This window comes from Branchiostoma floridae, chromosome 8 (genome assembly GCF_000003815.2).
Source record: "Branchiostoma floridae strain S238N-H82 chromosome 8, Bfl_VNyyK, whole genome shotgun sequence".
NCBI classification, from domain to species: Eukaryota; Metazoa; Chordata; class Leptocardii; order Amphioxiformes; family Branchiostomatidae; genus Branchiostoma; species Branchiostoma floridae.
The window spans coordinates 6,945,570-6,969,819 of NC_049986.1; the positions used below are offsets into that span (position 1 = coordinate 6,945,570).

The following is a 24,250-nucleotide window of genomic DNA, read 5'->3' on the forward strand; positions in this document are numbered from 1 at the left end:
TGGTCTCATAATGAGTCTTTCAAAGTGCAGGAATTAAAAGGTAACATTTCAGAGGGACAAGGATTTCCAAGCAAAACTGGTTGGGCCAGAGAAGAATTTAAACACTGACAATAAAACAGCTAAAAACATAGAATGTTAGGGAAACTGCATGTAAGTTTACGTGCAGGGGGGAGGGGGGGCAACATGAATGGACGATAAACACTGGAGAATATTGATGGAGAAACAACCCTCACTGAGGCCGCTAGCAGGCCAAGCAATTTGGTTAATAGCCGGACGGTTGGTCATGTAGTATTGATCGACACTGCTCACGCCTGGCTCATGTGACCGGTAGCTGGTGGACAGGAATATAGAACTTCAGTGGAAGTCACTTTAATGGTTTTAGATGAGATCGTGCCCTTAAATTTTGTACTATATAAACTATAGTGCGTACAGACACTACTGGGGGTACAGACACTACAGGAGGTACGGACACTACAGGGGGTAGTTATTGTATTGTAAGCGTTAAAGATAATTTTAGAAAGCTCCTGGAAAAATCCCTGAAATTCGTTGAGTAATCTTTTGAATCCCACAAAGCCACACCAGTGCCCCAATTGCAGTGAGATACTACCTTATGGGACAGCCTTCAAAGAGAATGCAGACATTGACAAGGAATGCCATGAATGTACAGCAATATGATTTATTACCGTACTACAGTGAACAGGACAGGTCATGATGACTAGTAGTACACTAGCTGAATAAATGTGCATGAAGATGAATTGCCATAGATATAAGTGCAGAAGTGAAGTCTTGCCTTGCATGCATTAAGTGTACATGTATACAGATGATAAACTGAGTTATGCATGGAAAAAGGCAGTGGAGTGGATTTAAGTTTCAAGAGCGTACAATATGAGCGTGCCTTCAAAGTTGAAGAAGTGGAAATAGTGGTGACATAAATACAGTGAAGTATACTTGGTGCAAATATGTGCGCATACAGACATTTAAGCATTAGCATTAGGCATGGGTACTCAGAAATAGTGGTATTAGAAGCTACTAAGATGCAGTGTCTGACAGAAGTGTCCACCACCAATCAAGGAAGACTCTTCTCACTCTTTGTCTTGTAGTACGTGTTGCAGTCCACGTTTCGCTGTCCCTCCCACGATCGCAGCGCCGTCTCGTCGTAGATCAGACCGTTGGACGGGTTAGCGCAGTAGCAGTAGCCAGTAGATGCCCAGCACTGCTCTGTCTTGAAGGTCCCATCCTCCTTACACTGTTTGATGAAACCTCCAATCATGCCAGTAGCTAAGGCGGCATCTCGCTCCTTCGAACAGGGTCCTTTTGAAAAACAAATTTGACAATGTTACAGCCTTTTAGCATAAACAATGCGAATCTCGTAACTTTATTCTCAACTAAGTCTGTTACAATTTCCAAGCAGATGTTGAGGGAGGCCTTTTTTATAACTAGCCGCCTCCCAGTTGTTGCAGAAACTGGAAGATACGAAAACATGATATGATAATAATATTTTTTTCCACCAGCATCTGCTTGGAGATTGGGTCTTTGTGCAATCTACATTCTAAAAATAAAAAATATATATTATTGTTCTTTCTATCTCCTAGGGAAACTGCAAGATGCATTTTGTAAATTGTATTTTGTATGTTACATGTACTTGGAGTATCATATCCAGAATTTTACTATTACATGATCTCATGATGTATCATGTGTGGACAGTAATACAGTATAGGACCTGGAAAATACTGTTACAATCAATGATATACTGGACAGTCATCAATCAAACCATACATGTATATTCCATGAATGTTATCTTTGGATATCATTATCTTTAAATTATTTGAGCTTACCAGAACATTTTAAGAATATCTGACCAACGTTTTTTTTTTCAGTGGAATGCTCCAGGCCATTAATTTGTAGTCATAATCTACAGAACATATGAAACTTTCTGAAGCAAAGTACATATAACCCATCTCTGGAGTCCAAGGCTTTTGACATTCGGTTTCACCTGTCCTCCCTTTTGGTTTGAAAATCTACAAGTGGCACGTGTCTGGACTGGTGATGGATGCACTGTGCTGGGTACCGGTACAGAAAATTCAGGTCCAGGTCCGGTTCAGGTCCAAAGGATCAGGTCCAGGTCCGGACCTGAACCTGGGCCTGATGCAGTATGACTCATACCAATGGTCCATTTCACTACAAAGTGATCTATTTGGTGGAGTATTAGACTTACACTGGCGTTTTAAAATCCTTCAACGCTAACTGCACCTGTATGATTGGCTGTAAAACGTGGTAGAAATTACTATAAACTCTATTCTACTTCACTCTTGTTATTTTCTTCCACCTGCAAGCGCCAAAATGTGTGAATGCCTGATAAAATAATCTGTTAATTTTCTAATCGGTTCCAACATCCGGTCCACCTAATTTTTTCAGGTCCGGTTTTTCTGGACCGGTCCAATAAGAAAAACCGGTTCTGTACCGGTACACTGTACCGATACCCAGCCCTAACTGTGCAAGCACTGGAATATCACATGTCTGTCTTAAATGTCAATCTTAAGTCATATGATATAGCAATAACAACTGAGTTCGAATACCATCAAGCATTACAATATGGCTTTTAGCCAGACATGCGTAATGGCAGTCATTTGGACACGCTTTTCTTAAAATACCAAGAAATTGGAGGCATTAGATGCTTTTACAATGGGGAGGAGATCCTCTGACAAGCATGAAATTCTGATGGACTGACCAGGGATGCCACTAGGTCATCTGTGGTAGTCCTCTACTGTGACATCTCTGACAGTAATTTTGCCCCTCAGGATACCTTAGAATATTTTAACTTCAAATTCTCAAAAACTCTTCACTATGGAAGGTGGATGCTCCCAGACCCCCCTGAAATAGTCGTGTCTATATCACTTATCGCGACTCACCCAGATATTTGGACCCCCTATAATAAAATCCTAGCTAAAAGCCTGGTCATATACTGTAGTAATAAAAATTGGGCACGGCTACCATCAACAGGGCTCGAAATTCATTTTTTGGATTAGGTGCACTGGTGCACCCAGCTTAAAAGATTGGGTGCACCAAAAAAATTTTGGGTGCACCACTTAAATTTAAGTAGAATGTCAAAAAACGTAATAACAAAACTTATAATTAGTTATAATAAGCTATCAAATTCTTAAACAAGTAACATGACAGACTTTTTTATTATCTTTCTAACACTTAGATGTCAAGAATATGATATACTAGTATATTCGATATCTTTCCATACATAAACCTAAGAGAATATTTGGGTGCACCCTGTGCACCCACTGAAAAAAATTGGGTGCAGTTACAATTTTGGGTGCACCTGGGTGCACATGCACCCAGTATTTCGAGCCCTGATCAAACATTACTACAAACATCTTTACCTCTCATTCTGGACAGAGAGAAATACCACTCTGAGAGTTTGTGATCTGTATCAACCTGAAAAGTTTTATCCAGTCCTTAAGACCAGATGATCTGACTCATTTATGAAATTATAGGTATATGAAACATAAAATATTCTTCTGAGTTGTTCGTTCAGCACCAAGGACATCATCTAGCCATAAAAGTACCAACAGTTCTGTTGTCTTATAATATAAATGCTAAACTCCGAACAGTGTAGAAAGTCGAATTGTAACAATTTTAAAGTTTCTTATGTAAATAAATGTCTGTCTGCAAAAAGAAAGGTACTGTAAACGCTTTTAAGTTCACAGTGGTTTTATGGTGGGGTTTTCACAATGATAAAACTAAAAAGCCACCTTGTGAATTTTTGATCTGCCTACCAACACAAGTCAACCAGATAAGTTTATATTTTACATCATAAAAGCACTTCAGTCCATATCATCCCTGGCTACATGTTATAAAGAAAAATCAAAGCATACATGTACACCATGGTAGGGTGAAGAGCTTGACATTTCTAGTAATATTTTCCTGACCCTATGACATTAAGGCTGTGACCTGTACTCTCAGCTCACTGTAATATCAAGACATGCAATAAAGGTTGAGAGCTGAGGAGTTCTACTATCATGATGATGCATCTGTTGCTTTAGAAATACTAAAACCAAATGTCACCATGCTCTTAGCTTGCAGAGAGCCAAAGCCAGGGATTTTGCTTACAAGGAGAATCTTTCTGTTTGGATTGGAAGTCAAGTCATGTTGCTGTCAATCATGGTGGTTTTATCTATGTGGCTTTATGGTGACTACTCCTCAGGCTTTTAGCCAGGCATGCTTCCACTGAAACAAGAAACAGCCATGACTTCAAGTACCAGAGTTACCAAGCTAGGATTGATGTGTTCAAAAATTCGTATTTTCCCAGAACTATCGTAGAGTGGAACTTGTTATCACCAAGCACGGTAGGGGCCTCTTCTCTGGATAGCTTTAAAGAACGATTGCAGATAGATGTGCAGAAGTTAGGTGGGACGGATCGTTTAGTGTAATATAACCAGCTGCTGCCGCACCGCGTGCCTGCGAAGCTGGTGTGTTACGCCGAAGGGCGGTTATACCGGCTATATAGATACAGATACAGATACTGCACTAGACACCCTTACCCTGGGGAGCGGATCCTCTGACAAGCATAAAATTCTGATTGACAGCCAGGGATGTGATTAGGTCACTTGTGTCTTTTACTGTGACCTCTCTCTCTGACAGAAATTTTGCACATCAGGATACCTTAGAATGCGCCATTTTAACTTAAAATTCTCCAAACTCTGCACCATGGAAGGTGGATGCCCCCGGACCCCCTACAACAGTGGTGTCATACAGTGTATCACTTACCGCGACTCACCAAAACATATGGACTCTCTATAACAAAATCCTAGCTACAAAATCCTGCTACTCCACCAATTTAAGATACTGCAAGTATATGTTTAAAAAATGTTACTAATACTGTACTACAAAAACGAGTTCAAAACACCGCTAAAAAATGCCCTTTTCATATTCTTACAGCAAAACAAACCTAAGGAGTACAAGAATACATGGCTGATTGCAGTGTAAGAACATGATAATAAAGTAGCAATAAGTTCTAGATCACCATGGTGACCATGCAAGGAAATGAATTTTACAGTCACAGTAATTTTCTATCAGTACTGTGGAAAGATTCTACAGAACTCATGATCAATTTGGGCAGCTTATTTTGGTTGCGTAGCAAAAGTCTAGCACAAGCAATAAAGTCATGATCAAAATTCTATTCCCTTAGTGGTAATCATACGTTGGCAGGTCGATGAAGGTTAGACATCCAGGTAATAAGATACTACAAAAAGCAGTTACTCAAGCAACTGGATATGATTTTTGGAAACTGTCAGATGTTGCAAACAACATCTGTTGTTTTTCAGTGTCACTGACGAAAAAAATGGATGTTTGAAATGTCTGAAAATTCTATGCTTTTGGGCATATGAGTATGACAGATTTCAACAACTGTGTGAGCAGGCTTTTAGCCAGACATGCCTCTCGGCATCATTTAGACAAGAATTGGAAGCACTAGAGGCCCTTACACTAGGGAGCAGATCCTCTGACAAGCATTAAATTCTGATTGACCAGGTTATCTGTGGTCAGTCTTCTACTGTGACCTAACTGACAGTAATTTTGCCCCTCTGACAGTGCGAGTGAAATTTGTGAGCCATTTTGCATCATTTCGACATCATGTACACACAGTTTTCATGACCATAAGCACGTTTGCGGACGTAAACGACAGCCTTTGTTTTCTTGTGCTAAGCTTCATAGCCAAACACAAACACACGGTCATTACGATTGCATGTTTCCACAACCGAAAAGGAATGTCAGCTAAAATAACTCAAATTGGGAAGGACTACAGTGTCAAGATTCAAACCAAATCCTTTTCTGACAAGGATCGCTGCTAGTGTTTCAGGAAGGGGCCATTCTCTAAGTTCTTTAGTAAACGCTGTAAACATCCTTTCAACAGAGCTTTGGAGGGAAGCGAACGGGAGAGAGTTGACGTCATCAGGGCGCTATGACAACAGTTATGCTGTATTTGCTTGTTCTGGGACGCAAGCTTTAAAGTAAACTCTAGTTCGTTGGGTTAGGCAACACACCCGGCTGCATGGCTGCATGCATGGTGTAGCATTTGGAACAGTCGTCATGACCAAATGAGCATGTAGTATTTCGTTAAAGAGAAAGGAAAATTGGTGCACCTCATCTTTGAGGTCTACCATAGGCCTAGGAAATAAAATGTTGTGTTTCCTGTTTCTCTATGTTTCTCTACCTACCCTAGAAAAACCTGCAGACCACCCTAGATTTTTGGGGGGCTGGGCAGTGGAGTCACATAGAAAAAGATAGCCCCTAACTACCAATCCTAATTTTTTCGGGACTAAAACAGGAAACACAACATTTTTCCTAGGCCTTGCAATGTTGTAAAACTACATGCACTATGTTTGTTTTATACTATATTGTGTATACTTTTATGTAAAGTTTAGATTTGGCAATATTGTAGAAACCCATTGTACAGTTTTGGATTTGCAAATCTATTAATACAAGTGACCACATGTATGCCTAAACACCGAGACAGTGTGACTACAATTTGGTGGTCAAATAGATTCTACTTTTCAAATTGATGCAAATTAAGAATCCTATCTATGGAGACCACCTGTCCATAAAGGCCAGATTTTTCTACTCCTCGACTGGTCTTCTTAGGCAGTTTTGACTGAATGTATACAGTATGGTAACATACAACATAATTGGTGTATGGAAACAAAATAAACTTAAAGTTAAACATGAACAGAGTGAAGAAATATTATTTGCTGCCCAGACATCCAGCTTCACGCAGTTGAATGTACAAAGACTTTGTTGAGAGACAGAATTAATTATTTTCTAGTTTGACAGTTTTGTTAGATCATTTTCGATCAAAGTACCAAGCACTTGTAAACCAAATTAAATTTAGGAAACTGCCTATTAAAAAAAATACCTACAGACAATTGGCATCATCTATAGCTTCAAACAAAAGGTATCTATGGTGGACACAAGCTTCAGAAGCTAAAAATCTCCAATTCCAAACGATCACTTCAACCATTGTTCAGCCCTCGTTCGAAAATTCAATGTTCTTAGAAATCATATTTAATTCCTTGATTGTGATGTGATGAGTCATCAAATTTCAGTTCTGTTTACCGCTCCATTCAAAGAATTTGACTTATGACGTACATGTACATGTACATTTGTATATCTATGACCGCTTTGTTACCACACACAGCCCACGTACACAACGTCATAAGCCAGACTCCACTGCGTGCGTGTCTTTACTGTACTTTATCCCTGTATCAAAGTACATCCTTCTCAGCATATAGCAGTCGCAGATTGGACTTGTCGGCCAAAGCCCGGTACTTTCATAGGTCTACGAGAGCTAATAAAAGCTGCATTAGCTGAGGCTTTTATGTGGAAACCCAAGCTTAAGACCAGCAGCCCTGACGGACTGCAGTGCCAATGTAGGTTGAGTCTTGAGACGCCTCATGGACCATTGAACTAAGCAAGTTGTTAAGGAGGTTGACAGAGTGGCATCCTAGCCTCTAACTTAAGTGCACTGGCTCGGGGGATAGTTTATGGTCTGTGCAATGTTGTACATGTAAAGGCAAAGTTGGGACTACATGTACTACAGTGCAAAGAAATAAAATAGAGAGAACAACATTACTACATCCTCAGCCTCTAGACTATGTTCCACATGTCGCTGGATAAACAATATACCCCAGTACCAGGGCTCTAGCCAGCTCGACATTTTTTTCCGTCAGCCAATTCCCATTGTCGCGAAAATACTATTCCAGGAGTTGAGAGACTGAACTGAGACCTTGAAAAACGGGTTTTAATGAGATTATCGTATGCGAAAGGCACCGACACACATTATCAACAATCATAACAATAGCAAAACAAACAGTGTGTGGCTTTTACGGTCGTGGACGGCGTCCCCAAGCCGCCTGTAGCTTCCACCAAGGAGCTTTTATCAGATTTTGTCCGTCAAAGTTGACGGATTGGTTTTAAAATTTTTCCGTCGCCCGCAGCAAATTTCCGTCAATTGATGGAAAAACGGACGCTGGCTAGAGCCCTGCCCAGTACATAGAGATTTGCCAAAAAGACAGATAACATGACAGAGAAGTACTCTAGATAAGAGAGCTTGGTAAATTAGATACCGGTATCGTCTGTTATGATTCTGTAAAGTTGTCCAGTCTTTACTTTTTTTAAAAAGATATGGCCAAGACTTGGTCCTTGGGAACACAGAAGTACTGGGGCACATATACCTATAAATCTATAGAATCATGCATATGAGCACAGAAAATATCTGGATGCACAATGTACAGTAGAATAAAGTAGAATGTCAGCAAAAAATCTTAAAGCTTACTGCCTCTCTCAGAGCAAACATCAATATTTGAAACAAGTACTGTAATTGTAAATACATTTAAGTTCACGGGGATTTGAATTCGCGGTAGCGGGAAGAAGAACTGTTCGTATTGGTTTTAAGTTCGTGGTACATGTAGCACCATGCCATGGAAAAAATGTTTGGGGCAGGGTTGTAGCCAGCCTGAAATCATTTTCAGTCCCCTTGATTTTGAATGGGGATCCTATCGAGCACCGAAGGCATGGCGTGACGTTGCGTGTCACTTCTAGGGGGTCTGGGTCCCAGAAAATTTTCAAATGAACACCCTCTGAAACACTATTTCCTGCATTTTGAGGTGCAAATTTTGCTTGTAGACTAAGCTGTTCAATGGCATCTGTTTGGGTGAAGAAGGACACATGGTTTTCAGTTTTTTTATATCTTTACATATCAATTTTTGTCTGTCCCAGGGGACGGAATGGGGAAAACTTTTTTCAGTCCCCAGCTGCAAAATTCCTTCAAAGGACTGAAGGACAGGTGCTACCTACAACCCTGGTTTGGGGTGGTCTTAAGTTCGCTGCTGATTGGCAATGTGAAAACTGCAAACATAAAAACACTGCAAAAAAATTTCTGCTTCTCATGCAAATATGAAGAAATATTTGGTCCATTTGGACATATCAAGGCGGTTGAAAAAATCTCCTTGGACATATATATCATTATGACTTCTCCTCCACAGTGTGTTTTGAGCCCAAAGGCTATAAAATGCCAAAAGTCCAAATAACTGTGGTCACTTGATGCTTACAATATATATGTAAGATCTGGTCTGACCACTTCTCGAGTTGTCTTGAGTTGTCTGCACTGACCTAAGCTGACCTCTTTGCATACATGTAACTTGAATGTCAAAAGTATCTAGACAAAATCTAGAAACTTTCCGTTTGTCATCAGATCTCACTTTTTGTTGTCTACTTTCGATGCTATTAAAGAAATTCTTTACTCATTTTAATTGCTATCAAATTACACTGTGGCAGCTATTATCACAGAGCAGCAATTAAGCTATTAACATACATGTAGCTCAGACAATGCACATCGCAATAAGTATGATGAACAGACAGTAGCTGTATATATAACAGTAAGTAACAATATTTTAAACCTTTTTGTATGTGTTACATGTATGAACAATTTTATGGTATAAATTTTAGCAGCATTCGTGGTCAATCACTTGCCTGTAATAGTGTAAACTTAAATGTAGGTTTTAATTCCATGTAATAGTAATTCTTCACATTTTACACACAGCTCTATGATAAGGACATATGGAGCTCTAGTAACAACTGAAGTTAAATAGGTTTTGTTTCAGTTAATTGTTGAACATAAAATCAAGAATGTACTAATTTAAAAACAAAGTATGGCAAAAACATGATTACCAATAAACTGGAGAAACCTAATTTTTTTCTCCATAAATCTAACCACTGAGGTCTGCAATAAATATAAGTATAAGGAAATGATACCCACGTCAGTCACATTAGGAAGGTTATAAAAGTGTCATAAACCACCTTAAATCTATATTTGAACAGGTTGAATTTCTCACGTCAATAAGCTGGCAGAAAAGCAAGACTGATTTTGTTTTGCTCACCTGGGGTATGTCAAGGTCAAGGATTGTCCTCAATTGACAACAGGTACTGAGTTAGACAACATGATTTTTGACAACATTTCCAAATACAATTTTGATTGAAACCATATTGCCCTTTAATAGCAATTACTCAAGCAACTGGGTATGATTTTGGAAATAGTCAGATGTATTTGGCATACCTAGATGTCTAACCTTCATCAACGAATGTAGCTTGTTGAATATGTTAACTTTTTGGTCAAGAGACTCAAGACTTTCAAATGGCCTCAGCTCAAACTATGTACTCTATCCTTACCTCTACAATGTATATATGCCCATAAGTCATCTCAATGACATCATAGACTACCCAGTACTGTTAACATGCTACAATAAAACAATAAGTCTTGGTGGAACAGATACAATTACTTGCACTAGTTAGTCCTCACCAATATGCAACTTGTATGTAACTTTTCCCAGGGGAATTGTTAGTCTATATTGCATACCCAGTAAACCAACTTATGGCATAACACACTTGGTTAGTATTGAAAAGTGCAAGCTGTATATTGGGATAGATTTAGGACTTAGGAATGATGTAATACTAAAACCTCGCTCATGCCAGGATTCATCCAGACATGAGTGGCAAATCCAGGTATGAGCAGGGTCCGAGGGTGTTAAATTAATCCTGATCTGCCTGATCAAAATCCTACCAGGATTCACAATTTGGAATCTGATCTGAACTAAGTATAGTATCTAAATCTCTATATGCTGTTCCAAGGCTATTGTACTTATCAGAATCAGACATTCTATTTCTCATCATGTTGGATACTCATGTACTAGTATTTTATGTGCACTGCACATATAAAGTCTAGTATGACTCTTACATTGATCAAATTCAAGCTTCTTCGTAGTCAATTCTCCTTGCAAAGGTTAGATGGACACCCTCATGACCCCAATAAAAACCCTATTTGACCTTACCACTTAATAATTATATTATCTACTTGTAGTTGTAGAAAGTCAAGAGTTTTTCCATTAGAGAGCCTGCAATATAAACTGTTTAAAAAAACAGCAGACTGCGGCATTCTATACTCATTTCAACTGCTGAAAGAGAAAATGTACAGAGCATCTAATAAGCTTGCAATCTGAAGAATTTAAGTTGACTGAATCAAGTACATGTACCAAGTGTTATCATGGTAATCGGTAATGGAGAACAGGTGTCAAAGCCACTGAATCTGAAGATGTAAACCAACTCAGCTTTATCCCTGGTGCAACAGATGTGATAGAATTACATACATGTACGTGCTAGTTCTATTGATAGTGTTCTAGTTTCTGAAATCTATTGTATGCAACAGACAACATAATTGATAGCTGATTGTTTACAGTTAACAAACAATTGCCAATAAAAAGCAACGGGTGTGAAAATGACACCTGTTTTCCTTCATAAAGTTTTTAAATTTCTTTCCTGTCAGTTATTCAAAAGTTAAACCTGAAGTTATTCCATGAATCACAAAGTGCTTTAGCTGTATGATTATTCCCAAAGATGTAGAAGCTACTGTACTGTATTGCAAAATATATTTCAAGCATACATGCTACGGCCGCGTGGCGCGTTGGTACACCCGATCCCTCGATCTCGTAAGTTAAGCAACGCGCGGTCCGGATAGTGCTTGGATGGGGGACCAACCAAGGACGTCCGGATTGCTGTAGCCTCACGAAGTTTTCCACGAAATCGTCTTCCGGGAGGGACGTAAAAAGGGGGTCCCGTGCTCGAGGAGGTGCCTCGACCACGTTAAACAGCCTCATTACTCATACTTGGGGTACCTACTGGCTGGCAAAATACACCAGATGATTATTATTATTATGATTATTATTATTATAAACATGTGCTCTTGTGATGTTCGTCAGTAACTATTCTCTTAAAATGGACAGTAGTAGTTTCCGAATTTGAATCTGCAAACGAGTTAAAATTTGTGTACCACAAGAACAATATTAAAGATATACAATCTCGTGATATCATAATCTTGCTGTTTTACTCATGAGGATGTTGTTGAGAAAAATATGTCACAAGACTCGGATAGGCTGGGCCTAGGCCTGAATGCCAGGTGATCTCACGACACCGGCTCTGTGTATCTGTACATGTATCTAGAAAGCCGTTTGGATACAGAAAGGAAACCGTATAGCTTGGCGATAAATAGGCTTAATTGCTAGAGGTGTAACAAAACCTATTGCCTTTTCTGTTTGTATACAATAGCAACAACTTACACTGGATACAAGTTACGTATACAAAGCTGATGGTGCAAAAATAGAGGGGTGTCTGCATTTTTTTTTCAACCCTAAATATGGAGCCCCAAAACATCATGTTTTCGAGAAAATCATGGAACCTACCTTTTCCAACATCTTCAGTAAGATGTCCCGGCAACAGGAGCACGATGACGGCCAGGATAGCGGCCAAATTGCCCCTAAATCTTCCCATTCTTCCGTGAATACTTCGCGCGGCTGAGAAAAACTACTCCACAGCCGCCATCTTGGAACGTCACTGTTTTACGACATCCAGGCGACCAATCAGCGCCGACTTTCGCTTGACCAATGAGGGCCGTTGTTTCGATAAGTAGATCATAATTTCGCGCCATTTTAGATTCAGTCGTAGTGAAAGGGGCCAGGGGAGAAAGTAAGGAAAGTTCCATAACTTTTGTGTGCTGGAGGCTTTTACAAACTTAAATCAAGTCATCAGCTTTGCTGTGTGGGGCAGGCTGTGTGGGTGCATTATGATACTTCTTGACGGTCTTGTTGTCTCAAAAGTTAGAAATCTCGGGTCACAAGGGCCTCAAGTAGGGGGTGGGGGGCAGCTGACAGTATACTAGTATTTTTTGCACATAAATTGAAGGAATCATTGTTACGATTCAGTACTAGGGAAGGTTGGGGTAATGACAAGTAAACACTACCTGTAGCCAACCTCCTTGTAATGCAGGAAGTGAATAATGCAAAATATTGCCATCTCACTGATATAGTGATAGCTTGTCTAATATGGAATGGGGCCTGCAGACTCCCTTTCATTGTCTTGATTTTCTCGATTTTGGTTTGTTTTCCTAGGCAAACACTTATTGTCTATTACTTATTGTTGTCATAGCTACCATGGTTCGCCCTCGTCATCAATGGTCAAGAACCCAGGTCCAGATGCCACCACCAGCTAGCAGCAGTGCTGTTCCACAAGGCAGCAGTGGTAGCATTCCACTTCTGAGCAACAGTGTTCGCGGTGGTTTTAAGTTCGCGTTGAAGCGATCACCGCTAAAACGGCGAACATTTCTGCATTTACAATGACAAAGTTTCACTTTTGAGGCTTCCCTTCATTTGTGGTCAATGTTTAAAAATTGAGACGTATTATTTTCTTAAGGAATGTGATGGAGGATCCATGGCAGTGTCCTTGTGGCCACGTCTTCTGCAAGGTGTGCATCCAACACTGGCTACAGTCTCACATGTTCAGCAACTGCCCCGTCTGCCGTGTACCGTGCTTCAAGTTCCAACTCAGGCCCGTCGTGCACATGGTGCGTAACCTCATCAACTGTCTCACCGTGCGATGTGAGAACTCAGAGGCGGGATGCGACAAGAAGGTAGAACTCCAGAAGTATGACAGCCACAAGAAGGTTAGTACTGTAAATGCATTCAAGTTTGCAGGGATTTAGTTTCGCGGTAGCAGGTAAAAGGACTTTTCGCGGTGGATTTAAGTTCACGGTAACACCATAGACTGCAGTCTAATACAATAATAGCCAATAATAGTCTAATAACATTAATCCACCGCGAACATTTCTGCACTTACAGTATATTTGTGTAGGTCGATGAAGGTTAGACATCCAGGTAATAAGATTTGCCAAACGGCAGTTACTCAAGCAACTGGATATGATGCATGTGTATGGTATTTTTGCTTTGTACTACATTACCAGGGCTCGAATTACTTTTTTAGGCATACCTGCACTGGTGTAGGCGGCACTGAAAATTACCTGCACCAGACAAATTTTATCTGCACCACTCTGAATTTAGGAAGTATGGACCACTGCTATATGTATTCTTTGATACTTAACAGGTGGTTACAGTCAATACAGCTAATAACAATCCACATACACCAACATTGTTGAAAATTTATGCATAAAACCCAGTACTTGGACCAGCGCAAGTTAGGTGCAGTTGGACTTGAACACACTCCACTCCTTGCAGAGACCTACTGTAGTCAGACTGCACAAAGTTGTGTGGCCCAAGGGCTATTTGCAACAGAGTTAGGTGCTGCCCTTTGCATCATCTGGTAAAGGAAAGACTGAAACTTAGACTTTCTTGCCCTCAGGTTTGTGAGTTTGCCACAGTGCCTTGTCCCAATGAAGGCTGTGAGTTGCACATTCTCAGGAAGGATGTGGAGGAACATGACCATGTGTGTGACTACCACCAACTCATGTGCCCTGATGGCTGTGGTGACTCCATCCTTAGGAAGGAACTGGACAGCCACAGCTGTATCATGGAGGAAAGAGTGCCAGGTAGGGCTGGGTATCGGTACAGCGTACCAGTACAAAACCAGTTTTTCTTATTGGACCGGTCCAGAAAAACCGGACCTGAAAAAATTAGGTGGACCGGATGTTGGACCGATTATAAAATTAACAGACTATTTATCAGGCATTCACACGTTTTGGCGCTTGCAGGTAGAGGAGAATAACAAGAGTGAACTAGAGTACAGAGTTTATAGTCATTTCTACCAAGTTTGACAGTCAATCGTACATGTGCAGTTAGCGTTGTAGGATTCTAAAACGCCAGTGTGAGTCAAATAGTCCACCAAACAGATTTCTTTGTAGTGAAATGGACCATTGATATAAGTCATACTGAATCAGGTCCAGGTTCAGGTCCAAACCTGGACCTGATCCTCTGGACCTGAACCGGACCTGGACCTGAATTTTCTGTACCGGTACCCAGCCCTATTGCCCTGTACTAAATACTGTAAATGCATTTAAGTTTGCCATTAGTGAACTTGTCTAACCCTGAACATATGTACCTGAGGGTCTCTTTTAAAATAGTTGCTAAGACAGCCTACCCGGTAAAAGTTTGTACATGTTATTGCAGGGAGAAAGAACTGGATACTCAATAAATCATGGAAGGACCTAAGAAATACTAGTAGGAACTTAAGGAAAACTCCAGGCCTTTTGAGGAAGCTGCCTTTTATAAAAATTGTAAGTATTCTTGACTATTTACATGTAATAAACTGGACTGGATCTATGGATTATGATTTTGATTTGTCTACCGTCTTTTATGTTTATTTGTACTTATATGTTCCGATGTGTATGTCTATCTATTTTCTCTGTAATATATCTTTATTTCCTTGTAAGTGTACCTGGGCCCTATTTCAAATCAGTTTGTCAAAATTGAATCGGCCACCCAGGCGTCTGAAGATCTCAACAATAAACAACTTGTTTCTTCCTGTTTCTTTCTGTTCCTACTCGTCCCTCTAATTTCTTCATTGGTTCCCACCCTGGGTTTCTGATAAGCTTAGTATAGAACTTAGAAAGTCCCTAAAAGTTTCACTTGATGCTCCTGTCATCTCTGTTCATGGTCAACTTATTCAGGTACGGGAAATCTGTCTGAAGGTGTGTGCGGGGAAGAACCTCAAGTGGCGGGTGTGTGCCGTTATGGCACTAGAAGAGGTACGTCATTTTAGAATGTTGGCAGTAGGGGTGGGAAAAGGTTTGGTGTACTGGTACAAAACCGTTTTTTTCTTATTGGACCGGAGCTAAAAAAATTGGTGGACCGGATGTTGGACCTATTGGAAAATGAGCAGATTACTTAATCAGGCATTCACACGTTTTGGGGCTTACTTAGTAGAGGAAAATAACAAGCGAAGTAGAGTAGAGTCTATAGTCATTCCTACCATTTCTAAGTTTTATTGTCAATCTTACAGGAGAAGTTACATTTTAAAATGCCAGTGGGAGTCGAATACTCCACAAAACTTTGTAGCCAAAAGGAGCATTGTTTTGAGTATCAACCATTCACAAGTTCTTACATACTGAAATCAGGTCCAGGTTCAGGTCCGGACCTGGACCTGAACCGGAACTGGACCTGAATTTTCTGTACTGGTACCCTCCCCTAATTGACAGACATTTCCATCATTGAGTGTTTGAATGTACAGATTAACGAAGTAGCCATAAGAAATCCATTTTATCCAACATGACTCTATTGACTGCAACTGTATACAATGGTCTATAACTAAATTGTTACAGGCTTGTATTAATGTGTTCGATCATGTGTTCTACCAATGACAATGTCATATCAAAGACATGATAAAAGTTACAAACTGCTTTCTCTACTCTGAACTTGGCACATGGAAGTTGAACACAACGCAGTACCAGTGGACTCGCTACTTGCTGTAGGGATAACTCAGTTATATATACAGTAATGCATTTAATACATCTTTTATTTTTTCCCGCCAGTTAGCTGAAGAGTTTGTTCTTAATGTCCAAGATGACTTTAAGACTGTGTGTCAGAAAGCTGGTGTCAGGCCTCAGCGCATCCAAGTCATTATGGACAAAGTCTTGGACGACTTTGAGAGCGATTTGCTTTGAGTTAGAGATGTATCTTATGGTATGTTTTACACAAGAAAGGAATTGGAGATGTGTTCATACATTGTTTGACCAGTTTTCAACTTAGCTTATCAAGTTGCTTTATTTCAGTTTGGTTATACATTATATATACTTATATAGAGCATAGTATTACAGTTCTCAGCTGTTCATGATGCTATATCTAACCTTCGAAGCATTTCATGTTCTTATTTTTATTTCTTTTGACAAGAATTGTCTACCACCCATTAGTAGAGAAACATGTTGATTATTTGTCTAAGGCCATACCAATTTAATTGATTGGTTCACGGATTCACTCGCTTCTATTTTTTGGAAAATAAAAAAAAATAAAAAAAATTACCACTCAGCAAATTTTCACTATTAATGACTTGACAACTTTCTGGTGTAGCAATTGGCCTTTATGTTATAAGCTCCTGAAAATGTGGGTATTGTTATTGCAGTTATATTTTTGATACATGAAGAATGGGACAAACATAAAAACTGACACAGACAATTCTGTCAGAACGAGTCGGACCTAGAACAGGATCAATTGTAGCACACTTGTGATGAGGGTCACATGTATCCTAGTTGACAGTCTGACCACTAAATTGACCACTAGCATGCCTTATTTTGAAATTGCAACACATACACCATACGAAGTAAAAATGTGACTAACATGTTGTATTATTGTTAGTACATGTAGTGAATACATGTACTTGTGATGTAAGTCAACGATGAGAGTCAGCAATGTGTTCTTGAAAAGATACCATAGTGCAGAGCAGGGCTCTAGCCAGCTCAAATTTTTTTTCCATCAGCCAATTCCCATTGTCGCGAAAATCGCGAAAACACTCTTCCAGGAGTTAGAAAGACTGAACTGAGACCTTGAAAAACGGGCTTTTAATGAGATTATCCGTATGCTAAAGGGCGCCGACACACTTCGTCAACAATAATAACAATAGCAAAACAAACAGTGAGTGACTTTTACGGCCGTGGACGGCGTCCCCAAGCCGCCTGAAGCTTCAACCAAGGATTTTTTTGCGTCAAGGTTGACGGATTGGTTTTAAAATTTTTCCGCCACACGCAGCAAATTTCCGTCAATTGACGGAAAAACGGGCGCTGGCTAGAGCCCTGGTGCAGAGGTACAGTAGTTGATAGATGGAGGGACACTGTAAGCAGTAGTGTTGAAAACAGTGTGCAATGTACCTGCTTATATTGTTCAGATGGAGAAATATTTGTGCTGAAGTAATTTCAGTATGTTATTTTTCCCAGATCTGATATGGGGGCTGTCCTCTTGTCTCCCTTCTGATCAGTGTCCAGTGTTTAAGTACAGTTTGTTGCTATGGTTCTTGTTACCATTAAAACTAGCAAGCCAAAATTTATTAGTCACAAATACGTGACCAAAAAATTTTGTTAACTGTCTTTCCATTTTTTTTAAATGAAAAAAGAGATGCCCTGAAAGAAAAGAGAATAACCCTGTAATAACTGGCTTTTGTGGATCCATTCCATATGTTATAATTAGTAGTACCACTAGCAAGGAGGTTGATATAACCTCCTTGCCACTAGTAAGTGGTAGTGAGACTTTTAGCCATTTTCATGTTAAGTATCTACCCTTTTTTCTTTCCATATATTTTGATTAAAGATATATTTAGCACTCCAATATTATATTTGTTTTGCGGTACATTCACTAACTTTACCATCGACACATATGCATAACGTTACATATATATCTGCATTCTATTTAAAGAGATACTAGTAAGCAAATAAAAAATTATATATAATTATGAAATATTGTCTTGTCTACAAACCTTATTTTGTGTGTGCATGGCGTGTTTTAATGCATGTTTATAGATATATTCCTTCCCTTCCGAAGTGAGTCAGTGAGTGAGTGTCTGTATGTAATATAACATGAAGTTGAAAAGCTGTCTTTTTAAAGTGAATACCTTTGCAGAACATGATTGAGATCTCTCCTGTACTAGAGAAATCCTCTTCGGAGTTTCTCGAAAACATTTAGTTTAAGCCAGGCTAATCTCCAAGCAGATGCATCTGGGCAAAGGCTGAACAGTTTCCAAATGGATACTGTAAATGCAGAAATGTTCGCGGTGGATTAATGTTCGCGGTTTTCGCGTTGGCCATTTCACCGCAAATTTAAAACCAGCGCAAACATTTTTCCAGGGCATTAAGATATACATCATACATGTAACAGTGCATGGTGCTACCGCGAAATTAAAACTACCGCGAAAAGTCCTTTTTCCCGCTACTGTGAAATGAAATCCCCGCATTTACAGTACTGTTGATCAGACGGTGGGTACAGAAAATTTAGGTACAGGTACAGTCCAGGTCCAGAGGATCAGGTCTACGTCCAGACCTGAACCAGGACCTAATTATCTGTGAGCTTATCATTCTCAAAACAGTGAATTTCACTTATAAAGGATTATGTTAGGTGGAGTATCCGACGTCCATTGGTGTTTTAAAATCTTCATACGCACAAACAACAATAACTGCCTGTGTTTTAGACCAAGTTTGACTGTAGAAACTTGGTAAAAATCAACTCTCCGATAGGCCAGACTAATTTTAACATCACAATCTCAATGAACTGAAATCTTTCCAGTCATCCATGTTTATGTCTCATTTAAGCGCTACTCAGTTTGGTGAAAAGAATTCCGTTTTCAACATTGCAACATGTAACGTTTATATAGCTCAGCCAGTGAACCAAACGTTGTTAGACGAAAACAGGCAGTGATTCGAAAAATCATTTTATCAGGTCGGTAGAGCATAGGATATTAGAAAGGAGAGGAAATTGATCTCGATCTTGTTTTAGCACCGCGGAGGACAAACTCTATGTACAGTATTTACAGGTACATTGTACCGGAGAATTTCCCGGGCCCCTAGCTCATTTCGAAAAGCACAATGAACACTGCATTCCAGATATTCTTTTAGCTACATTCTGGCAGCATTCGAAGTGGCTAGCGGCCGTTTCAGTTCTCCATCGAATGAGATAAGATCTAGAATGTTTCGAATAATGTTGGAATGCCATAGAATGCGGTCATACTGCACCTAGAATAGTTAGAATACAGTTGAATGCCGTTCGATATTTCTCCACTTCAAATACACCTCGAAAGTTTCTAGCATGTCAAAAACTTTCGGGCCAGCCAAAAGAACGGGCACAAATATCTGGCATGCAGTGTCAGAATTTCTAGAATACACTACGTACGAATTCCCAGGAATAGAAAAATATCTTCATTCTGATGGCATTCCAGCTCATTCTTGCTCTCGTGTGAAGGGACTACGCAAGCTACCTTGGAGTTTTCTATTTCACAATCAGTATCATTGAATTGTTCTCGTTCGTGCAAAAGTAGGAGGCCTGTCTGATAGACATTCAAAACGTAAGCATGTAAAAGACATTACTGGTTGTGAAAAGAAAACTCAAATATCCTAAAGAAGTGACTGTTTTCTTGACCCTTCAGTACCATGACAACCACGCATGTAAAGGTGATGAAGCCCCGGGCCCTGCATACCACCTGTGCGTAACGACTATCTTGCCCCTCCTCCGACGCACGTCTACACGTCATGAACGTTTATCTGCGGCAAATGAGACTGATGAGTTTAGAATAACCATAGTAATGATGACGTCAAAACGTCTGTGACTAGTACTTGTGCATGCGTGTGTTATCAATACAATAGTGTCTAGGGGCGGCAGACGGTCTGTTCGGCGACTCATGAGTTTGCCCGACGATCTAGTTACACGTAGCCCGGGCAAACTGCATCAGGCCGCCGAAAGAACCGCGACAGGCGGCCCGTGTCGTCGGACTGACTTCCGACTCCCAGGGTCCGCTCATACAAGATCTGATGACTAGATGCCAGGGTCCAGGGAAACTCGTATCAAAGAAGACTAAAAGTTTGGTACGGGTGTGGGATCGAGTTGCAGGGCGATTTTATCTATATTGTTACATTTATTAAATGTGCACGTGCGGGAAATGACGTGTAAAACTGTACTCCAGATATTCAACTCTCCAAGCAGAGGTTTGGCTCTGGTCGGCGGACTTGAAGAAAACGGTACAAAATAGAAAGACCGACTAATAGTAATACGCTGAATAAAAACATGCCAAAATCAGTTGGCGCCAGACCCCTTCTTGGACAGTACAGAAACATATCTATCCACCTCGAGTAAGCATAAGGCTGTGCAGTTTCCTGTACTATAGTCTGTTTTATGCTAGATCTACATCCCAGTGGATCCCCATTGCCCGTCTTGCGTCTTGGTCTCTCGTCAGTGTCGTCAAGGTAGTTTTTGGGCGTCCGTTTAAATTTCTTGGCCCCCGATGCCCCGACAATTACATCAGACGTCTGTATAGTATATTTGGTCCAGAGAATCCAGTTTGTAACTTAGAGATGAACTTTACATACCTTCCGCTTAATTTACGTAGTGGGAAAAGTAATTAAACATGCACTTTGAATAGTTGTTCAGGCAACGCTGGCTTGATTTTATGGAAGACATCTGCGCGCGCATTGATTTCCGCCTGTTCTCAAAAGAAAAGAAAAAAAAGCGGCTGTGGCCACATGCATGTCATCCAATATCGTCCCTGGTCAATCAGAATTTCATGTTTACCAGAGGATCTGCTCTCCAGGGTTGGGAGGCACATGGTCAGGGCATGGAGCTACAGTGCCCTTGTCTCACAGTGTTACTGGAGGTAAACATAAGGGAAACCAAGCCTGGTTTAGCTACTCTCCAAGCAGTAGTAGTAGTAGGAAAAATTAAGAGGAGCGGCCGTGTAATTTTCCGACTACTACTATATCTACGCGACTCAACCTCTGCTTGGAGAGTATGGTTAAGCAGCATATACCTTTTTTTCGCCCGCGCGCATTTGTTTTGGGGTCTCCAGAGGATGTCATCAGTAACCATCTTTCAAGCTGCCCAGGACAGGTCTTTCTGGAGATGTCGAGGCGCCACGCAAGCGGCTTACTTGACTCGACTCTACCCGTGGCCTAAATAGTGTGTAGGGCTCATACAATTTACGTTCAGCCGTCGGTAAGCTCGGTAAAATTGTCATTACATCCTTGTGCTACAGTGGACTTGCTAAACACACGTAGATTATACCATTTCCAAGATGTTTTAGTCAATGAAATTATTTGAACAGTTTGCTGCACATGGATTATGCGATACAAAAACCATAGCTTTCGGGATTTTCAATGCATCCAATCATCAAGGATTTACCTGAAAGATCAATGCGCCGTAATACATGTGTAGCTCATTAGAGTGTCCCACTTAAATGTTGAATCCGGGAAAGGCAAAGAAAACCCAATAGTGATCAGGATGGTTTAAGAAGCTTTTTGGTAAAGGCAAAGTGTCCACATCAGAGCTTTCTGCCTGGTCCAATTATTTCAGCTAATTGGGCGTCCGCCAATTGTAACATTTTGTATCTCATGAAGAAAATGCGTGAAGACAGCACGTATCACACTGTAGCCTGGTATCCAGCCGCAATGTATAGCTCCCGAGTCTCTTCTGTCCTCTGCGCAAATACGTAGAGGACAGAAGGGCCTCTGGAGCTATAATACGGCTGGATACCAGGCTAGTCACACTGACCATCGACCGGATTTTTACCTTCGCCAGAAGGTTGTGTTCTGAGCGTGTTTATCTGTTTGTCTGTCTGTTAACAGCATAACTCGAGAAGCCTTGGATGGATCCTGATGATATTTGGTAGGTGGGTAGGGGTAAAAAAAGAAGAAGGCCAAGTTCGATGATTGGCCCCTAGCGGCTTCCTAAGGTACTGCAGCAAAACTTCCATTTTTAATCTCTTGTTCTGGACAACGTGCTCGTTGTGATTTCTTGAGTAGTACACGAATACAGACACATGTACGGTACTGAAACCACAGCATACGTGACGTGACGTATTAAAGACGCCGCAGCCGACATTTTATGAAGATCTTTTACATCAAGTGAAAACTTGAAATGCTACATGTATATGAATGGCGATTCCGACTCACTCGTTCTCTGCTTGTCTTTTTAATTGCTTCTGCACTCTCTTTGTACCTCATTTCCATACTATATTGTTACCATCACTTCGCCATTGCATTAAAAAGAATTATAAGATTCTAAACTTGTAAGCCTAATGATTTTCTGGAACGCCGCAAACCTCCTGCCCACAAGCGGCCCACCACCCAGCCAACACTAGTTGCATGTATGTACGTGGAGCGCCACAAACTACGCACTGCTGACGGCATGTGCCTCTTCAGTTCAGACTGGGAAAGAGTTGTGAAACGCCACTTGGCAGAAAGGTGACCCAGATTGCGTCATTGAGAATAGGATATTTCATGTTCCGTGGCGCAGCCGTTATTGTTACTTTCTGAGCGATTTTCTTGTCGACTACGGGAAAAGCGGAATTACACCGGGGGTAAAGAGGAACGGATTACAGCGGGGGTCGACGTCAAGGGGAAGTCCAGGGGAAAAGTTGAACGGGTAGGGGGAAAAGCTGAAGGAGTTAGGTGAGGGTGCTTACGACGGCGGACACTGGGCGCCCGGACGGGTTCGTATTGCTGTGAATGTGAGTTCTGTGCCACTGGATGTACTCTCCAAGCAGAGGTTAGGCTCCGGCTGTCTTTCTAACGTTTTTTAGTCGTTTTTATCGGGCTTTCTATATTGTCATTTTTCTTGAAGTACGCCAGACACAGCAAGATATTAAAAAAAAATAGAAAGTCCGATAAAAACGACTAAAAAAAACGTTAAATAAACAGCCGGAACCTAACCTCTGCTTGGAGAGTACACTGGATGGACCCCCGGGCCCTCTCCACAAAATTTTGTTTTGAATACGATTGCAACACAAACTACATGTATTACTAGCCTACGGTATTGTTGGTCATTTTTGGCCTTCTTTGTAGCTTTCCTGTGTACTGCAGCACAATTCCAGGCTTTGATATGTAGTGGCCGTGGGTACCGGGACAGAAAGCCCAGGTACAGCTACGGTCCAGGATCAGGACCTGAACCTAATATTGTCTATGAGAATTGTAAATGGGCAGGCGATGCTCAAAACACAGTGGTCCATTTCGCTACAAATTCAGGGAGTCTATTTGGTGAGTATCTGACCTCCACTGGTGTTTTAAGATCTTCATGATACAACACTAACTGTCTAGACTAGGGGTGGGTACCGGTACAGAAAATTCAGGCCCAGGTCCAGTCGAAAGGATCAGGTCCAGGTCTGGACCTGATTCAGTATGACTCATACCAATGGTCCATTTCACTACAAAGAAATCTGTTTGGTGGAGTATTAGACTTACACTGGCGTTTTAAATCCTATAACGCTAACTGCATATGAGCGATTGGCTGTATAACTTTTGAAATTACTATAAACTCTGCTCTACTTCACTCTTTCATTTGTCTTCCGCCTGCAAGCGCCAAAACGAAAATGTCTGATAAAATAATCTTTTAATTTTCTCATCGGTCCAACATCCGGTCTACCTAATTTTTTCAGGTCCGGTTTTTCTGGACCGGTCCAATAAGAAAAACGGTTTTGTACCAGTACCCATGCAGCCCTAGCCTAGACCAAGTTTGACAGTGGAAACTTGGGTTGGTAAAGAAGTAATCGGTACAAAATCCGGTCCACATATTTTTCAGGTCCGGTTTTGATTTTCTATACCGGTGCTGCAAGAAACAAAAGGTTTTGTACGCTTACACCGTACCGGTACCCACCCCTAATATCTACAGACCTAGTGTTTTGGACAATGAAGCTATGGTCTTTGCATTGAGGTGGTGGATAGGCCTTAATTCTC

At 40.7% G+C, this 24,250-nt stretch overlaps 2 protein-coding genes across 2 annotated transcripts in view; one reads left to right on the forward strand and one right to left on the reverse strand.

Moving 5' to 3' along the window:
* LOC118421652 (neural proliferation differentiation and control protein 1-like) overlaps positions 1-12,474 on the reverse strand; it is a 74,978-nt gene extending 62,504 nt beyond the window's left edge. The window contains exons 1-2 of the mRNA XM_035829086.1: positions 12,294-12,474; positions 1,087-1,311 (exon numbers count right to left, since the gene is read on the reverse strand). Coding sequence (XP_035684979.1) covers positions 1,087-1,311; positions 12,294-12,381 — 313 coding nt within the window. The 5' untranslated portion in view covers positions 12,382-12,474. The remainder of the gene's footprint in view (positions 1-1,086; positions 1,312-12,293) is intronic.
* An 807-nt stretch (positions 12,475-13,281) lies between these two features.
* LOC118420637 (RING finger protein 151-like) lies at positions 13,282-16,536 on the forward strand. Its single transcript, XM_035827501.1, has 5 exons — positions 13,282-13,549; positions 14,242-14,428; positions 15,006-15,112; positions 15,506-15,583; positions 16,367-16,536. Exons 1-5 carry the CDS (start codon positions 13,307-13,309, stop codon positions 16,496-16,498), a joined length of 747 nt encoding a protein of 248 aa, XP_035683394.1. The 5' UTR covers positions 13,282-13,306; the 3' UTR covers positions 16,499-16,536.
* The last annotated feature ends 7,714 nt before the right edge of the window (positions 16,537-24,250 follow it).